Source organism: Moschus berezovskii, chromosome X (assembly GCF_049115385.1).
Source record: "Moschus berezovskii isolate FMDL1 chromosome X, NW_MosBer_1.0, whole genome shotgun sequence".
NCBI classification, from domain to species: domain Eukaryota; kingdom Metazoa; phylum Chordata; class Mammalia; order Artiodactyla; family Moschidae; genus Moschus; species Moschus berezovskii.
In genome coordinates this window covers 54,627,290-54,644,901 of record NC_142488.1, presented here as the reverse complement: position 1 = coordinate 54,644,901, position 17,612 = coordinate 54,627,290, and the positions used below count along the sequence as shown (strand labels likewise).

The window sequence follows — 17,612 nt, the reverse complement described above, 5'->3', positions numbered from 1 at the left end:
TGATAATTGTTTTCCAAAAGTATCTGAAATTTGAAGTATGCAGGAATAGACCTAAGATAACACATGTGTAAGATCTCCATGGGAAAAAACTGTCAAATATTATCAAATGATTAAAGGGGATCTAAATAAATAGATTAAATTTACTAATTGAAATGGCCGATATTATGAAGATGTCAATTCCTCCCAAATAAATTTCTGAAGATTTTTCCTTGACATTTGACAAACTGATTCTAAAATGTATATTGATATACAAAAGACCTAGAAAAAGCAAAATCTTTGAAAAATAACAAGATGGGAGAACCTGCCATATTAGATATCAAAACTTGTAATAGAGCTAGAGTAATTAAGAACAAAATAGTGTTCAGAAAATCTATTTTGTCCCACATGATTTAATGACAAATGTGGCACTACTGATCAGTGAAGACAGGGTGGTCTTTTTAATGACTGGTGGTTATGTGGATGTCTCAGTTCAGTTCAGATCAGTCGCTCAGTTGTGTCCGACTCTTTGCGACCCCATGAATCACAGCAAGCCAGGCCTCCCTGTCCATCACCAACTCCCGGAGTTCACTCAAACTCATGTCCATCGAGTCGGTGATGCCATCCAGCCATCTCATTCTCTGTCGTCCCCTTCTCCTCCTGCCCCCAATCCCTCCCAGCATCAGAGACTTTTCCAGTGAGTCAACTCGTCGCATGAGGTGGCCAAAGTATTGCAGTTTCAGCTTTAGCATCAGTCCTTCCAATGAACACCCAGGATTGATCTCCTTTAGAATGCATTGGTTGGATCTCCTTGCAGTCCAAGGGACTCTCAAGAGTCTTCTCCAACACCACAGTTCAAAAGCATCAATTCTTCGGCGATCAGCTTTCTTCACAGTCCAACTCTCACATCCATACCTGACCACTGGAAAAACCATAGCCTTGACTAGATGGACCTTTGTAAGCAAAGTAATGTCTCTGCTTTTTAATATACTTTCCTTCCAAGGAGTAAGTGTTTTTTAATTTCATAGCTGCAATCAGCATCCGCAGTGATTTTGGAGCCCCAAAAGATAAAGTCTGACACTGTTTCCACTGTTTCTCCATCTATTTCCCATGAAGTGATGGGACCAGATGCCGTGATCTTTGTCTTCTGAATGTTGAGCTTCAAGCCAACCTTTTCACTCTCCTCTTTCACTTTCATCAAGAGGCTTTTTAGTTCCTCTTCACTTTCTGCCCTAGGTAATTATTCTCTGGAGTGTACAAATCTGTATAAAGTTATAATAAAGCATTTATTGAATGCATGAATACTAGTGACTGTAGCTTACATAGTACTTTTTTTACTGTATTATGTATCCCGCACACCATTTAACAGCTGCTTTACATGAATTAATTCTGCTTTAATCCTAGGAAACAGGTACTATTAATAGTCCCATTTTACAGATGAGGAAACTAAGACAAAGGAAGCTATGTAACCTGCCCACTGTTGCACATTTAGCAGGCTGCGGAACTGAGACTCAAACCTAGTAGCTTTGTGCGAAAGCTCCTGCCTTAATTAACTTGTACACTTTTACAATCTAGAAGATGAATGCCTTAAAAGGAATGAGTCAAGAAGCTTCTCTCTCGCGCGCGCGCTCAGTACAATCCCTCGCTCACTTGGAAGCACGAACTGGGCTGTAGGCAAAACAAAACAAAACGGAACCTACAACTCCCAGCAGCCATTGCGCGCCCAAGCGTGCACGCGCTCATTCACACCAGTACGACAGGCATCCGGCTTGCGTCAAACGCGCTCTCGGGACTACACTTCCCGACTCTCCTCGCGGAGCCCGTGACACTCCTTGGACCGCGGGCGGGGAGCGGGCTTTCCTCTGCTGCGCCTCTCTTCCTCGGACCCGGCCCTGGACCCAACCTCGGACTCCGAAACGGCTCCACCATGGAGGAGGCGGACCGAATCCTCATCCATTCACTGCGCCAGGCCGGCACGTAAGGACACAGCCCCCGCCTACCTCGGAATGCCCACATCCGGGACTCCAAAACTCCGGATCCAGTCACCCGGGAACCTTAAAACCCCAGACCTTAACATCTAGGGATCCATCCTCCAGGACCCTAAGACCCTCCCTCCTATACACACACACACACACACATACACACACACACACTCACACACTCCCAAACCTTTGACCCCTACACTTGGTAAACCCCAAACTCCAGGACCTAGGCACCTTGAGACCTTAAAACCTTGCAGTCTCAAGGCCTGGGTTCCTGAAATCCATGGTTCTTGACATCAGTACCCTGGCACCCTGATATCTAGAGATTCTAAAACACCTGTATCCTGAGAACCAAGGAACTTAAAACCCTGGGGTCCTGGCACTCAGGGACTCCAAAACCCTCCGGGACTGGATACTTGGGAACCGTCAAACCTCTTTTCCCAACACCCAAGGCTTTTAACGAGTTGACTCACTGGAAAAGAGTCTGATGCTAGGAGGGATTGGGGGTGGGAGGAGAAGGGGACGACAGAGAATGAGATGGCTGGATGGCATCACCGACTCGATGGACATGAGTTTGAGTGAATTCGGGAGTTGGTGATGGACAGGGAGGCCTGGCATGCTGTGATTCATGGGGTCGCAAAGAGTCGGACACGACTGAGCGACTGAACTGAACTGAAAGCTTTTAAAATTCCACGACTTTAAAATCTGGTGTCCTTAATGCCTGGTGACCCCGACACACTGGGACTCCTGCATTCGAGGATCCTAAACACCCAGGATGACAACATGTAGGGAGGTTGACTTCCAGATTGCTTGAGAGTAGGTGGTATTGATATCCAGGGACTCTGACATTTGGAACTCTTGAAAATCCCAGCTTCTTGACGTTGAGGCTCAAAACCTTAGCAGTTCAATATCTAGGGGCCCCTGACATGCAGGGAACATAATATCTGGGGATGCAGAAACCCAGAGACCATTCCATCTGGGCTCCTAGGCTTTCCCAGACCCCAGGCATTTTGGGCTTTTAGGCATAGGGGAATTTGAGATGTTTTGAATTTGGATCCCTTCCATCCACCATTCTACACTGAGGTCTTAGGACCTGAGGACTACCTCCCACCACCACCACCATTTTTAGTTTTATAAATGGAAGTCAGCCAGCAACACTGAGGACCTGTCTGAACTGTGTCCATCCTCACCACCCCTTTCCAGTATTAGGGCTTCCAGGAGACTGCATGGCTCAGCCTCATCCCTGTTTCCTGACTGCTCCCATTCCCTTCATTGAGCCTGCCCCCTTCTTCTTCAGGGCAGTTCCTCCAGATGTGCAGACTCTGCGAGCCTTCACCACTGAGCTGGTGGTAGAAGCTGTGGTCCGCTGCCTGCGTGTGATCAACCCTGCTGTGGGCTCTGGCCTCAGCCCCCTGCTGCCTCTTGCCATGTCTGCCCGTTTCCGTTTGGCCATGAGCCTGGCTCAGGCCTGCATGGTGAGTGCCTTCCTCCCAATATACACAGCCTCTTCCTTCCTCCTTTACAGTCGCCAGACTCCTTTGAAACTCTTGACTCTCCTCTCTGCTATCTCCCCTTGTGACTTAGTGGTTAAGGCTGCTGGCTCTGTGGTCAAACTGCCTAAGTAATTGAGACCCTGGCTACAGCACTTGCTGTGTGTGACCCTAAACCTTGTAGCCCTCAGTTTCCTTCTCTGTGAAATTGGGATGATAAAAGTAGGGTTGTTAGGATCATCAAATGAGTTGATCCAGTTTGCCCCTGGGCGACTCCTGACTTCTATATTTTGAGCTTAGCACCAAGTACTTTTCTAAACCCTATAATATCCATTTACCAGTTCCTGAAACAGCCCTGTTTGATTGAATGCTCAGGCTGAAATTAACCACCTGTTCTCTGATTGGCCCAGCCATGGTCATCCCTATAGGGCACTGTGATTGGTTACTCCTTCAGGATCGCATGGAGTTGGGGACGGAGGGTTATCCAAAGGAAGATATGCTGGTTAATTTAAACAGTGTCTGCACTAAAACTTCACTCTGCCCTGTTAACCAGATAGGCTTGATCTGGCTTCTTGCATTCCAACAGCCTGTGGCTATGTAATGAATTGCCATTCATTACATACCAACAGTATTTGGTGGTAGGGGGCCAATAGTGTTAGCTACAGTGAAACTTTCCACTTAACCCCAAGGGACAGGGTGGTCAGGTTTCTTGAATTTGTGCCTTGCTTGTGCAGTTTCTGTCTCTTAGAAATAGGCCTCTACCCAGCCTTTGGCTCTCAGGTTCGCCTAGCTCTCAGGTCTTCTCGGGTTCTTCTGTCTGGGGCTTTTGGTGGCCTTCGAGGCAAGCAATCTGTCCTCTGGCCTGGGGCTGTCTTCTTGAGAATGGCACTTTATAAGGGGGAACGTGGGTCCTCTGTTTGTCTAGACAGGGGCACAGTGGGACATGTTGAGGAGGGGCTGGGGCTTAGGCTTCCCCCAGTTTTCTGTTACCTGCTTCTCTCAGTGTTGTTTCCCACTGGATTTGATGGTGATCTACTTTTCCACACACTAACTTTAGTGTGTGGAAGAGAGTGTGGCTTTCTCAGTGATGGAGAAGTTCACGTGATTGTCTGGCCCCAAAGTCTTGGTTTGACCTGAGCAGCTAGAAAGCCTGCCGTGTGTCCAACTCTTTGTGACTGACTCTTTGTGACGCCATGGACTGTAGCCCGCCAGGCTCCTCTGTCCGTGGAATTTTCTGGGCAAGAATACTGGGGTGGGTTGCCGTTTCCTTCTTCAGGGGATGCAAAAGCAAGTAGAAAAAGTCTGTTAACTCAGCTGGGTGCTGCTTCTGTAGCCCACCTTGGCTCAGCACTGCCACCTTCTGGTGTCTGCCTTGTCCTGTGCCCTACTGCTGACACCACTTTCTGCGACTCAGCCACCTCCATATTTTGGTGTCTGTCATTTCACACACCCCACTCCTGGAATGAGTTTCTGTATCAGTCATAACTCTTTGATTGCAGGTGTCGGGAAAAACCCAAAGTAAAGTAGCTTAAAAGACAGTGGTTTTCACACTTTTTGACTGCGACCCTCTGAAATAAGTATGTCCTACATTGTGACCAAATATACATATGTCTGTGTAATAATGATGTTATATATAATCGTGATGTTTTCTGAGTGGTGCTCTGTGCTGGCTGTTGTGGTAACTTGGCATTAAGCCATTGAATTCTTTAGACAGCTTTCTGAAGTAGGCACTGTTGGTATCCTTTTACTCAGGTGAGGATAGTAAAGCTCAGAGAGGTTAAGTGATTTGCCTGTGGTCACACAGTTGATAAGAAGCAAAGCTTAGATTTGAATCCAGAAAGTCTGCTTCCAGAATCCATGTAGCTCCAGACCAGAACCTTGTTGGGCCTTTTTACCACTTATGTGAAAATGAAAGTGTTAGTCACTCAGTCGTGTTTGACTCTTTGTTAAAAGGGCTGTAGGCTGCCAGGCTCCTCTGTCCAGGGGATTCTCCAGGCAATAATACTGGAATGAGTTGTCATTCCCTCCTCCAGGGGAATCCTAATCCAGGGATCAAACCCAGGTCTCCCACATTGCAGGTAGATTATTTATCATCTGAGCCACCAGGGAAGCCTTTTTTTTTTAATCCCTTAAAGCATCCACATAGAGACAGTACTGTCAGCCCCATTTTACAGCTAGAAACTGAACTGGGTGGTTAAATAACGAGTCCAAAGCTTTATAGCGAGTCAAGTAGCACAGGCTAGATTTCAGCTGCAACCTTTTTGACTCCAAAGCCCATAGTCTCTTTTAAAAGCGTTATTTATTGTTTTATGGAGGTCGTTTTTATGAGTCCAGTCCAGACACAGAAACCGTAGCAGTAATTTGAATAGGGAAAATTTAATATGAAGAACTGTTGCCTTTCGACGCTATCTAGACAGGGGTTCATATGGCGTTGTTCTGGATTCCCATTGTAACTTAAAGGGGAACTTTCACAGTGTCTGGAGCCCTTGATACCCTACAGATGAAGGAGGAAGATGTCCTTGAATTCCTTGCAGCAGGAACCCACTTAGGTGGCACCAACCTTGACTTCCAGATGGGACAGTACATCTACAGAAGGAAAAGTGATGTCATCTACATCATAAATCTGAAGAGAACCTAGGAGAAGCTTCTGTTGGCAGCTCATGCCATTGTTGCCATGGAAAACCCAGCTGATGTCAATGTCACATTCTCTAGGAATACTGGCCAGTGAGCTGGGCTAAAGTTTGCTGCTTCCCCTGGAGCCACTCTTGTTGCTGACCACTTCACTCCTGGAACCTTTACTAACCAAATCCAGGCAGCCTTCCAGGAGCCAAGATTCCTGGTGGTTACTGATCCCAGGGCTGACTACAAGCCTCTCACAGAAGCCTCTTACGTTAACCTGCCTACTGTTGCTCTGTGCAACACAGACTCTTCTCGGCAGGATGTGGATAGTGCTATCTCATGCAACAACAGGGGAGCTCACTCAGTGGGTCAGATGTGGTGGATGCTCTGTGCCTGTGTGGCACGATCTCGTGTGAATACCCATGAGAAGTGTAGCCTGATCTCTACTTCTACAGAGATCTTGAAGAGATTGAAAAGGAAGAGCAGGCGGCAACTGAGAAGCTGTGACCAAGGAGGAATTTCAGGGTGAATGGACTACTCCAGCTCTGGAGTTGACTGCAACTCAGCCTGAGGTGGTGGACTGGTCTGAAGGTGCTCATGTGCCTTCTGTGCTTATTCAGCAGCCTGCCACTGAAGATGACTTGTCTGCAGCTTCCACTGCCCAGCCCACTGAATGGGGAGGGACAACTACCGAGGGATCTTAAACTGTTCTGCTGCTGCTAAGTCACTTCAGTCGTGTCCGACTCTGTGTGACCCCATAGATGGAAGCCCACCAGGCTTCCCTGTCCCTGGGATTCTCCAGGCAAGAACACTGGAGTGGGTCACCATTTCCTTCTCCAATGTGTGAAAGCGAAATTCAGTTGAGAGAAAATAAACAGTTTCTTAAAAAAGAAGAATTGTTTACTAGGTGAAAGATGGTTAATAACTGAAAGAGTGAAACAAATCTCCAAGGTGTGACAGAAGTGATGCGATACCTTGAGAAGTATCACGTGCACTCCAAACCATTCACCTGGTTACCCTTACCTGGCTGCTGAGAGGGAGATTACTTTGGTTAGTTTCTTGTGTATCTTTCCAGTTTTTCAGAAAAAAATGAAGATATAAGCAAATAAAAATATGTATTCTTATTTCCCCCCTTTCTTACATAAAAGAGAACATATACCTAAATTCTTATCCTTTCTCCCCCCTTGCAGCATATCCTGGAAATCATTTCATATCAGACAATAGAGCTCTTCCTCATTTTTTCCTTTTTGCAGCTTCAGAGTAGTTCATTGTATATATGCACTGTAGTTTATTCAACTACTCTCTTATGCTTGAACATTTAGGGAGTTTCCAATATTTTGCAAATAATGTTGTAATGAATAATCTTGTATATCTATATTCATGAATTGTTGGAGGCATATCTTCATGGTAAACTCCTAGAAATAGGATTGCTAGGTGAAAGAGTAAATGCATGTGTCATTTTGTTAGATTTTGCCAAATCACCTTCATTGGGATTGTTTAATTTCTGTATTCCTGACAGCAGTGTATGAGAGAGTATCTGTTTCCCCACAGCGTCTTGCACTGAGTAAGGGTAGTGTCAGAGTTCTGCCTGTTCAATAGGTGAGGAATAGTATCTCCGTATAGTTTTCCTGCTAGTTTTGCACTTTGAAAAGCTTTTGAATTTAAGGAAAATAGAAACATAACATCTTTCTCCTATCTTTCTATACTGTTAACATTTTACTTCTTTCTTTTCTATCTGGGTGCACACACACACACATTTCTTTTCTAAACCATTTGAAAGCAGCAGACATTGTGATACTTCATACCTAAAACTTTCAGTGCACCTCTCCTAAGTATTGATAAAAGGACAATCACCAGTATAACCGTAGTATCATGATCACACCCATGAAATTGAATATCGATAGAATAATAGTATCTAATGTTTAGTAGATGGTCAGATTTCCTCAGTAGTTACAAAGATATCCTTTACAGCTGTTTTTTTTCCAATTACAGAATCCAATCAAGGATCATACATTTTATTTTACTGTTATATCTCTAATCTTCTGTCTCCAACAGCAGTCCTTCTTAGTTTTTCTTTATTTCTTTTTGCGATGACCCACGTCTCTGAAGCGAGGAGGCTGGTCGTTCCATTCCAGGGCAGTATCTCTGTGCCAGTGATAATATCTCTCTACCCAAGTGGAACTTCAGGAGAACATAATGTCAGGTTGTCCCAGATCAGTGATACTCATGTTGGGGCTCAGTGTGCTTTCAATTCAAGTCTCCCTTGTAAGTGAGGTTGGACATGTTTGCTTATGTTTAAGGACCATTTTTTTCATTCTTTTTCTGGGAATTGTCTATCTGTTCCTATCTTTTGCCTCCTTTACTGTTGCACTGCTGGTCTTTCAGCGTGTGTGGTTTTAGGCACTCTTCATATACTAGGTCGGAGAAGGCAATGGCAAGCCACTCCAGTACTCTTGCCTAGAAAATCCCATGGATGGAGGAGCCTGATAGGCTGCAGTCCGTGGGGTCGCTAAGGGTCGGACACGACTGATTGACTTCACTTTCACTTTTCACTTTCCACTTTCACACATTGGAGAAGGAAATGGCAGCCCACTCCAGTGTTCTTGCCTGGAGAATCCCAGGGACAGGGGAGCCTGGTGGGCTTCCGTCTATGGGGTCACACAGAGTCAGACACGACTGAAGTGACTTAGCAGCAGCAGCATATACTAGATGGGCTTCCCAGATGGCGCTAATGGTAAAGAACCTAGCACCAGTGGTAAAGCCAGTGCAGAAGACAAGAGTCGCGGGTTTGATCCCTGGCTTGGGAAGATCCCCTGGAGAAAGAAATGGTAACCCACCCAGTATTCTTGCCTGGAGAATCTCATGGACAGAGTAGCCTGGTGGGCTACAGTCCATAGGGTCACAAAGAGTCGGACACGACTGAAGCAACTTAGCGTGTATGCTATATACTAGGTAGATTCACTCTTTGCCTTTGATATGTTGATGTATGGGAGAAACCAACACAATATGGTAAAGCAGTTATCCTTCAATTAAACATAAATAATTTTTTAAAAAAAGAATGCAGACGAGAGGCTGGATATGTGACAGCCAGTTGCAACATCTTAAATTACAAAAAATACCAACTCCAAATACTAGTTTTTCCTATCTTGTTATTATTCTTTTGACTTTGCTCATTATATTTTTTCTTTAAAATTTTTTTTGTGTATTCAGAAACATTCATCTATGACCTCTGGATTTTGATCATATTTAGCAAGGCCAGAGCTTTAACATTAAAGTTCTGGAGGCCGTGGGGAGCCAAGGGAAAGTTCAGAGGGTGGTGGCTGGTGAGAGCATGGTAGCCTTTGCAGTCTCTGCCCTGGGCTCTCAGGTCAGGACGATCCTGCCTGCCAGACTCACAGGTGTCACCCTTTCCAACCCCCAGGACCTGGGCTACCCCTTGGAGCTTGGCTATCAGAACTTCCTCTACCCCAGTGAGCCTGACCTCCGAGACCTGCTTCTGTTCTTGGCTGAGCGTCTGCCCACTGATGCCTCTGAGGATGCAGACCAGTCTGCTGGTATGTGCTGGGAGTGAGGGAGAGGGTGTTGTGGGGCTTGAGAAAAGGGGAAGCGGTGAAAAGTTTGACTGATGGGGGGTGGAATATGTGTCTTAGGGAGAGCTAAATGAGAGGACTGGGGTGGGGAGGGAGATACAGGTCAGGGGGAGGGAACTGGGGCTTGGGCTGACCCAGGTGGGGAGTTGGTGCTGGAAGGGTCCTGTGGCCTTACCTCCTGCCTTGCCTGCCCCTACTCTAACCACACTGGCCTCAGTGAGGCTCCTCAGAAACATCAGGCCACTCCAGCCTTAGGGCCTTTGCATCTGCTGGCTTACTCTCCCAGGTAGCCTCATGGTTCACTCCCTTACCCCTTGGAGTTTCCTGTTCATGTGTCACCTCAGAGAGGCCTTCCCTTGATTGCCTTGTTCAAAACAATATCTTCCTCTCCCTGGTCTTTAGCCTCCTTTCCTGACAACCGCCTGCCAGTTTTCTGCATTGTACTTATGACCTCCGTCATGCTCACCTCTATCAGCCTGCCGCCCTGGGAGGGCAGGAGGATATTTATGTTTGTTCACTGAGGTAGCCTAAGGGTCTAGGATGGGCACTGGTACAGAGTAGGTGCTTAATTAGTGTTCCTTGAATGACTGTGAAAATGATAGCTACCTAGATTTGTATCTCTGTGAGGGAGTCAGGCTGCTTTCCCAGGGTATATGCAATTTTGGAGTTGTGGCATTGTCACCTGATTGACACTCCCTCCCTTCTCCCCTAGGTGAATCTGCTATCCTTCTCCGGGCCATTGGGAGCCGAATCCGGGACCACCTGGCCCTGCCCTGGGTCCCACCCCTCCTTCGCACTCCTAAACTACAGTACCTCCAGGTGGGACCCCTCAACTCATGTTAATACTGCTTGTCACTACCCTGCCTGCCTTGTCTTCAATTGGTTGCTCAGGTTTTTGACCCCTTCCCTCTGCCCCGCCCAACATGATTTACCCTAGAGGCTCTCTGATTCTGCTCTCCCACCAGGGCTCAGCCCACCAGAAGCCTTTCCATGCCAGCAGGCTGGTCATGCCTGAGTTGAGCTCCAGAGGAGGTGAGCAGGAGGCGGTGGAGAGGGGCTGAAGGGAGGGGCAGGGGTGGGCCTCCCTGTGTGGTGAGGCCAGAGGGCTGGCTGACTCTGTTGCTGCCTCTAGAGTCCCGGGAGTTCCAGGCAGGTCCCCTGCTGCTACCAGTCCCCACCCAGGTGCCCCAGCCGGCTGCCAGGGCGGCCTCACTCCTTGAACACCATGCCGTCCAGCTTTGTCAGCACGCAGGCCGGGGCTGTGCCGGGGACGAGGACTGGGGCCACCGGACATCCCGCCTCCCTGCCCAGGTACTGCTTGGCGCTTGGCCCCACTGCTGAGGCGGCTCCTCTCCGCAGCTCCCATCTCACCTCCCTTTAGTCCTTTGCCCCTCTCCTCTCCCCGCTTTGGCCCTTCCTTCCGCTGTTTCCTCTCTGTGTGCAACTACCCGGTTCCCCACCTGGAAGAACACTGGAGCCAGAGAGCCAGTCCTCACACAAGTCAGTGTGGCCCCTCGGAGCTTCGATGTCCTGCTCTGAGGCATGGGTAATACTGCTCTCCTCCAATGGTGATGTTCCACCGAAGGTCGTGCACGGCAGCCAGAGCCATCAGGATCTCCTCCCTTTCTCCCTGCTTCTATTACCTCCTTCCTGCCCCCAATTCGCTTCCTCTTTCTCTCTGTCGTCATCACCGATTACAGCCTCCAGATCTCTGACCATCTCTTCCCACCACTGGCTTTCTCGTTCTGTGGTTCTGCGGCCCCTCTTTCTCTCTCCCCACCACTGTCTCATTTCTGTACTGTCCCCTCACCTCTGTCTCCCTCTATATCTGCCCCTATGTCCACCTCAGTGTCTGTTACCTCTATGCTGCTGCTGCCGCTGCTAAGTCACTTCAGTCGTGTCCGACTCTGTGCGACCCCATAGACGGCAGCCCACCAGGCTCCCCCGTCCCTGGGATTCTCCAGGCAAGAACACTGGAGTGGGTTGCCATTTCCTTCTCCAATGCATGAAAGTGAAAGTGAAGTCGCTCAGTCGTGTCTGACTCTTAGTGACCCCATGGACTGCAGCCCACCAGGCTCCTCCGCCCATGGGATTTCCTAGGCAAGAGTACTGGAGTTGGGTGCCATTGCCTTCTCTGGTCTACCTCTAAATCTGCCCCTGTGTCTCCTCTGTCTACCTCAGGGTCTGTCTCCATTCCCTTCCCACTCTGTCTCCCTCTATATCTGTCCCCTTCTGCCTCCCCGACTGCTGTTTGTTCTGTCTTTATCTTTTTCTCTCATTTTAAAACTTACAGGCACTTCAAACACAGAAGTAGAGAGAATAGTTTCATGAGCCCTATGGCCCTGTCATCCACCTTCCATTAAAGCATTTTGTGGGACTTCCCTGGCAGCCCAGTGGTTAGGACTCCATGCTTTCACTGCCAGGCCTGGGTTCAAACCCTGGTCAGGGAATTAAGATCCTGCAAGCTGTGTGGTGCAGCCAAAAAAAGAGAAAAAAAAAATCCAAGCATTTTTCCAATCTTTCCTCATCTCTTTATTTTTTTTGTGCGTATTATTTTAAAGCAAATCCCAGATATCATGTCATTAAAAAATTAATTTATTTTAATTGGAGGCTAATTACTTTACACTATTTTAGTGGTTTCTGCCACACATTGACTTGAGTCAGCCACGGGTGTACATGTGTCCCAGCTGGTGCTCTGGGACAACCCAGAGGGATGGGGTGGGAGGGAGGTGGGAGGGGGTTCAGGATGGGGGACACATCATGTCATTTTCACTCTGAATACTTAGGCAGACATCTCGTAATTCAAAAGGGCATTCACTTTTTAAAAATAAATTTTTAAAGTTTATTTTTGGCTGTGCTGGGTCTTTGTTGTTGCATGGGCTTTTCTCTAGTTGTGGCAAGCAAGGGCTACTTTATAGTTGTGGTGCGCAGGCTTCTTATTGAGGTGGCTTCTCTTATTGCAGAGAACAGGCTCTAGACATGTGGGCTTCAGCAGTTGTGGCTCACAGGCTCTAGAACACAGGCTTCAGCAGTTGTGGCACACAGGCTCAGTTGCTCCGTAGCACGTGGGATTGTCCCGGATCAGGGACCAAACCTGTGTCTCCTGCATTGGCAGGCAGATCCTTTACCACTGAGCCACCAGAGAAGCCCCAGGGCATTCACTTTTTAATGCAACCAGCAGGCCATCTTCTCAGTTAAGAAGATGAACAGTGACCTCTGAATACTATCCAACACTGAGTTCATAATCAGATTTCTCCAGTTGTCTCAAAACTGCCTCTGTTCTCATATCTCTCTGCTCCACTCTGCCTCCGCCCCCTTCTTTTCCCAGCTCATCTGACTCAGTCTCCACTCTGTCCCCACATGTCCTTTCAGTGTTGGTCTCTAACTGGGGGCTGCAGGCTTACTTCTGTCCCTTCCCACAGCCTTCTCCAGCGTGGAGAGCGAGTGGGTGGAGAGAAATGGAGCTGTCCTCAGGGAACTCCCAGGCTGGTGGGCCCAGACAGTGGAGCCGGGTCCTCTTGTTGGAGAGGCTGGAGGGTGGGTGCGACTTGGGGGTGGCCCCTTGTCAGGCAGCTCCCTGGTGGAAGCAGGGCCTCGGGTACCCAGCAGACCTCCACCCCCTTCCACTGTTTCCAGGAGGACACTCGGGCTCAGCGGCAGCGACTACAGAAGCACCTGGCCGAGCATCTGCGCCAGACCTGGGGCCGGCCAGGGCCCCCCCAACAAGCCCGAGACCTGGGAGAACTGCTGCAGGCCTGGGGTGCTGGAGCCAGGCCTGGTGCTCCTAAAGGCTCCCGCTTCACACATTCCAAGAAGTTCACCTTCCATCTGGTAGGTGGGGCTAGGGCATGCTGATGGCACCAAGGTTGCTGTAGGTATACACACCACACTCTCTCCACACAAGGGGCTCCTGTTCCCACCAGACCTGCCTGCTCCCCACTGGGGTGCATACCCAAAGGGATCCCCTGGCTTCTTGGGAACTTCTGTGGAGAAAGGGTCCAGGGGTGGGAGCTGTGTAAATGTGTAGGACTGCTCTTTGTGCAAAGCTCAGCTTTCTCTGGAGAGTTTCTTCTGGACATCTCTTCTTGGATGGTCACCCGGAGGGGCCCTCACCCCTCTCATGGGCAGGCGGGCAGGAGCTGTGTCAGGGTCAGGGAGGTTCTTTATAAGTAGACGCTCCAGTCTAAGGTTACAGAGAGTACTGATCCTCACACGTATTCTGACAGCCATCAATGCACTGTACATGAGTACTGTGCTGCGAGGGTGCTGACGGGGGGGGATTGAGGTTGGCTGTGAGGGCCCAGGCCTTCCCCGACAGCCAAGATGGCTCCTTCCTCCCTCCCCAGGAGCCTGAGGCCCAGGCAGCCCAGGTGTCAGATGTGCTGTCCACCTCCCAGCGGCCTGAACAGGTGAGCAGAGCAGTGGTGGCTGGGGTGGTGTCCTGGGCCCTTGGCTGTCTACTGGGCCTGACACCCGCACCCCGCCTGGCCTGTGTCTACCAGGACACGTGGGCAGCCCAGGAGCAGGAGCTGGAGTCTCTTCGGGAGCAGCTGGAGGGGGTGAACCACAACATTGAAGAGGTTGAAGCCAACATGAAGACGCTGGGAATCAACCTTGTGCAGGTGAGGGTGGGGGAGGGGATGCCCACTGAGGTCAGGCCTAGGGGGCTTAGAGGGACTTGGGGGGCTGAGTGTACTTTGTAGAGGTCTGTAGATGTCAGAAAGGTTCATGGAAGCCATTGGGGACCTGTGGGACTCTTGAGGGTTCAGGAGAATCGGGGAGAGTGAGGGGGGTGTGAGACCTGTAGGAGTTAGAGGTACCTTGCTGTCTGTGAGAGTTGGGAGAGGTGTGACTGTCCATGGGCAACTGGAGGGGCCTGTGGGCCTCCTCGGGGCTTCCATGGGAGTCAGTGTTGAGGTCAAGGAGTCAGAGGGGTCTGCTGTGGGTGCCTGTCTCTGCTTATATGTCTGTGTTGCTATTGGGAGGGGTCTGCGGGGCCTCCAGGGGCTGCGTGCATGCTAAGTCACTTCAGTTGTATCTGACTCTTTGTAACCCCATGGACCATAGCTCCTCTGTCCATGGGATTCTTGAAGCAGGAATACTGGAAAAGTGGGTTGCCATGCTCTCCTCCAGAGGATCTTCCTGACTCAGGGATCGAACCCCCATCTCTTGCATCTCCTGCATTAGCAGGCGGGTTCTTTACCACTGGTGCCACCTGGGGACCCATAAGGGCTAGAGGGATGTATTGTCATCTGTGGGGGTTGGGCTAGGCCAGGGCTTTCCAGGCTCAGCAGGCTGGGCTCCCCCACTGACAGGGAATAAGGGTTTCTGGGGTGCCAGGTGGAGACCGAGTGTCGGCAGAGTGAGCTCAGCATCATGGAGCGTGAGCAATCCCTGCGTCTGAAGAGCCAGGCGGTGGAGCTGCTACCCGACGGGGCTGCCAACCTCGCCAAGCTGCAGGTGGGGCTGGTGCTGAGGCTGGGCTGGGAGGGTTGGAGTTGGGTGGGCCCAGCCTGTGTGATCTGCAGCCCCCCTCCCACCATCACCCTCCAGCTTGTGGTGGAGAGCAGTGCCCAGCGGGTCATCCACTTGGCGGGTCAGTGGGAAAAGCACCGGGTCCCGCTCCTTGCTGAGTACCGCCACCTCCGAAAGCTCCAGGACTGCAGAGAGGTAGGTGGTGGGGTCCTAGACCATGGTTGGGGCAGGTTCAGTCCCTCCCTAGGGGACTAGTCCTGTGCTCTGCCTCACTACCCTACCCTCTTTCTGCGGGACCCTGGCAGCTGGAATCTTCTCGACGGCTGGCAGAGATCCAGGAGCTGCACCAGAGCGTTCGGGCAGCTGCCGAAGAAGCCCGCCGGAAGGAGGAGGTCTACAAGCAGCTGGTAAGATCCGTGGGGCTTCCCTGATGGCTCAGACAGTAAAGAATCCACCCACCAATGCAGGAGACACGGGTTTCTTCCCTGATCTGGGAAGATCCCCTGGAGGAGGAAATGGCAACCCACTCCAGTATTCTTGCTTGAAGAATTCCCATGGACAGAGTAGCCTGGCGGGTTACAGTCTGTGGGGTTGCAAAGAGTCAGACATGACTGAAGCGACTGACCAACCAACAACCAAAGACCTGTGTGGGGGCCTTGGGTGGCTCGGAGTGGGGGAGGTGTGGGTCCAAGGGGAGCACCCACTGTCTCTTTGTAGGTGTCAGAGCTTGAGACCCTGCCCAGAGATGTGTCCCGGTTGGCCTATACTCAGCGCATCCTGGAGATTGTGGGCAACATCCGGAAGCAGAAGGAAGAGATCACTAAGGTACACCATTGTGGCTGTGGAAGGTGGGTCACGCAGGCAGACATACCCATGGGCAGGATGTGTGTTGCAGGGTGACACAGGGACCTCACACCCTATGGAAGGCAGAGCTATATGGCCATACTTGGCATAGCCCAGCCCCACACAGTCCATTCCAGCTACCCCTGAGCCTGCCTAGCTGTGACAGCATGAATATGAATGGCCTCAGCTGGCTGGCTGCCTGTCCCAGACGTGGGCTCATGGGTACCGTGGTCTCTGCCAGATCTTGTCTGACACGAAGGAGCTTCAGAAGGAAATCAACTCTCTGTCTGGGAAGCTGGACCGGACATTTGCAGTGACTGATGAACTTGTGTTCAAGGTTTGGGGCAGGCCGGGCTGGGTGCAGGGGTGGGGTGGATGGTCCTGGACCAGGTGTGAGTCTCGTAGTTACACTGACGCTTGCGTCTGGCTTTGCTGCGTGGAAGGTGAAGTCAGGGGAGTGGGAAGGGGTGGCCTTGTGGGGGCCTGAAGGTGGGGGTGGGGTGGGAGCGGGGCAGGAACAGCCCACTGACACCTTCAAGATCCTCTCTGTTTTGTCAGGACGCGAAGAAGGACGATGCTGTTCGGAAGGCCTATAAGTATCTAGCTGCCTTGCACGAGGTGAGGGGAGAAGTGTGCCTGGGGGCTGGCTGGGGAAGGGGCAAATTTGGGTGTGAGCCTTCCACTCCTGCTGTCCCCAGAACTGCAGCCAGCTTATCCAGACCATCGAGGACACAGGCACGATCATGAGGGAGGTTCGAGACCTGGAGGAGCAGGTGAGGCCAGGGGGTGGGAGGGCTCAGCAAGGCAGGCCAGGGGACAGAGAAGCTGTGGGACCAGACCTAGCCAATGGTTGGGGTCTTAGCCCTGCCCATTAGTAACTGGTTGTGTAACCTGGAACTGCCCAGTGGCCTGCTCTGATTCCCGCCTTCCGTCCTGAGGGTCCTCATACCTGCCTCCAGGGCCACTGGCAGAGGCTTCAGCTTAAGTATGGGCTGGGTGATCCTGCTACGCAGCCAAGAATGCTTCAGGTGGATGGATGACATATGTTAAGGCCCGGTGGTGGGACAGAGCAGGCTGTTATTGGGGCGGGGGGTGGGAGGAGCACAGTGGGGCCCTGAGTGGCTGCAGTGGGGTGTTGGTGGCAAGCAGGAGCTGGGAAAGGGGCCCTGCATGCTGAAGGGCTGTGGTTCACATTGCCTTAGATTGAGACGGAGATGGGCAAGAAGACCCTCAGCAACTTGGAGAAGATCCGTGAGGACTACCGAGCCCTTCGCCAGGAGAACGCTGGGCTCCTGGGCCGGGTCCATGAGGCCTGAGCAGCCCCCTCCAGAGGTCTACCCGCCAGCCTCAGGCAGGGATTTGGAGTGCTTGGGGCACTGGCCCTCGCTGTGCCCTCTGATTACCATCCAGTTCCTCCTGCTGCAGCCTTGGCCCCAGACCCTCACCCACCTCACCCCAACCCTTATCTGGGGCAATCATCCAGAGTGTGGGAGCTTGGCTTCCGTTTATTGTGGAGGGCATGGGGCGGGGGTTGGGGTCTTGGATCTCAAATAAATGAGGGGCTCTGTCTGCAGTCGAAGCTGAAGCATGGAAGAGGGTGCAGGGCTCAGGGTGGGGCAGGGGTGGGTGGCAGCTGA

At 50.7% G+C, this 17,612-nt stretch overlaps 1 protein-coding gene and 1 pseudogene across 1 annotated transcript; both read left to right on the top strand.

Annotated features, from left to right (window-relative positions):
* The first annotated feature begins 1,762 nt into the window (after positions 1 to 1,762).
* On the top strand, positions 1,763 to 17,548 carry CCDC22 (CCC complex scaffolding subunit CCDC22). The gene is made up of 17 exons (XM_055393408.2): positions 1,763 to 1,953; positions 3,256 to 3,433; positions 9,489 to 9,621; positions 10,370 to 10,476; positions 10,623 to 10,689; positions 10,790 to 10,968; positions 13,294 to 13,488; positions 14,004 to 14,066; positions 14,160 to 14,279; positions 14,998 to 15,117; positions 15,211 to 15,327; positions 15,438 to 15,539; positions 15,850 to 15,957; positions 16,217 to 16,312; positions 16,534 to 16,593; positions 16,674 to 16,748; positions 17,178 to 17,548. Exons 1-17 carry the CDS (start codon positions 1,904 to 1,906, stop codon positions 17,289 to 17,291), a joined length of 1,884 nt encoding a protein of 627 aa, XP_055249383.2. The 5' UTR covers positions 1,763 to 1,903; the 3' UTR covers positions 17,292 to 17,548.
* LOC148773314 (small ribosomal subunit protein uS2 pseudogene) lies at positions 5,928 to 7,455 on the top strand (annotated as a pseudogene).
* Positions 17,549 to 17,612: the final 64 nt, after the last annotated feature.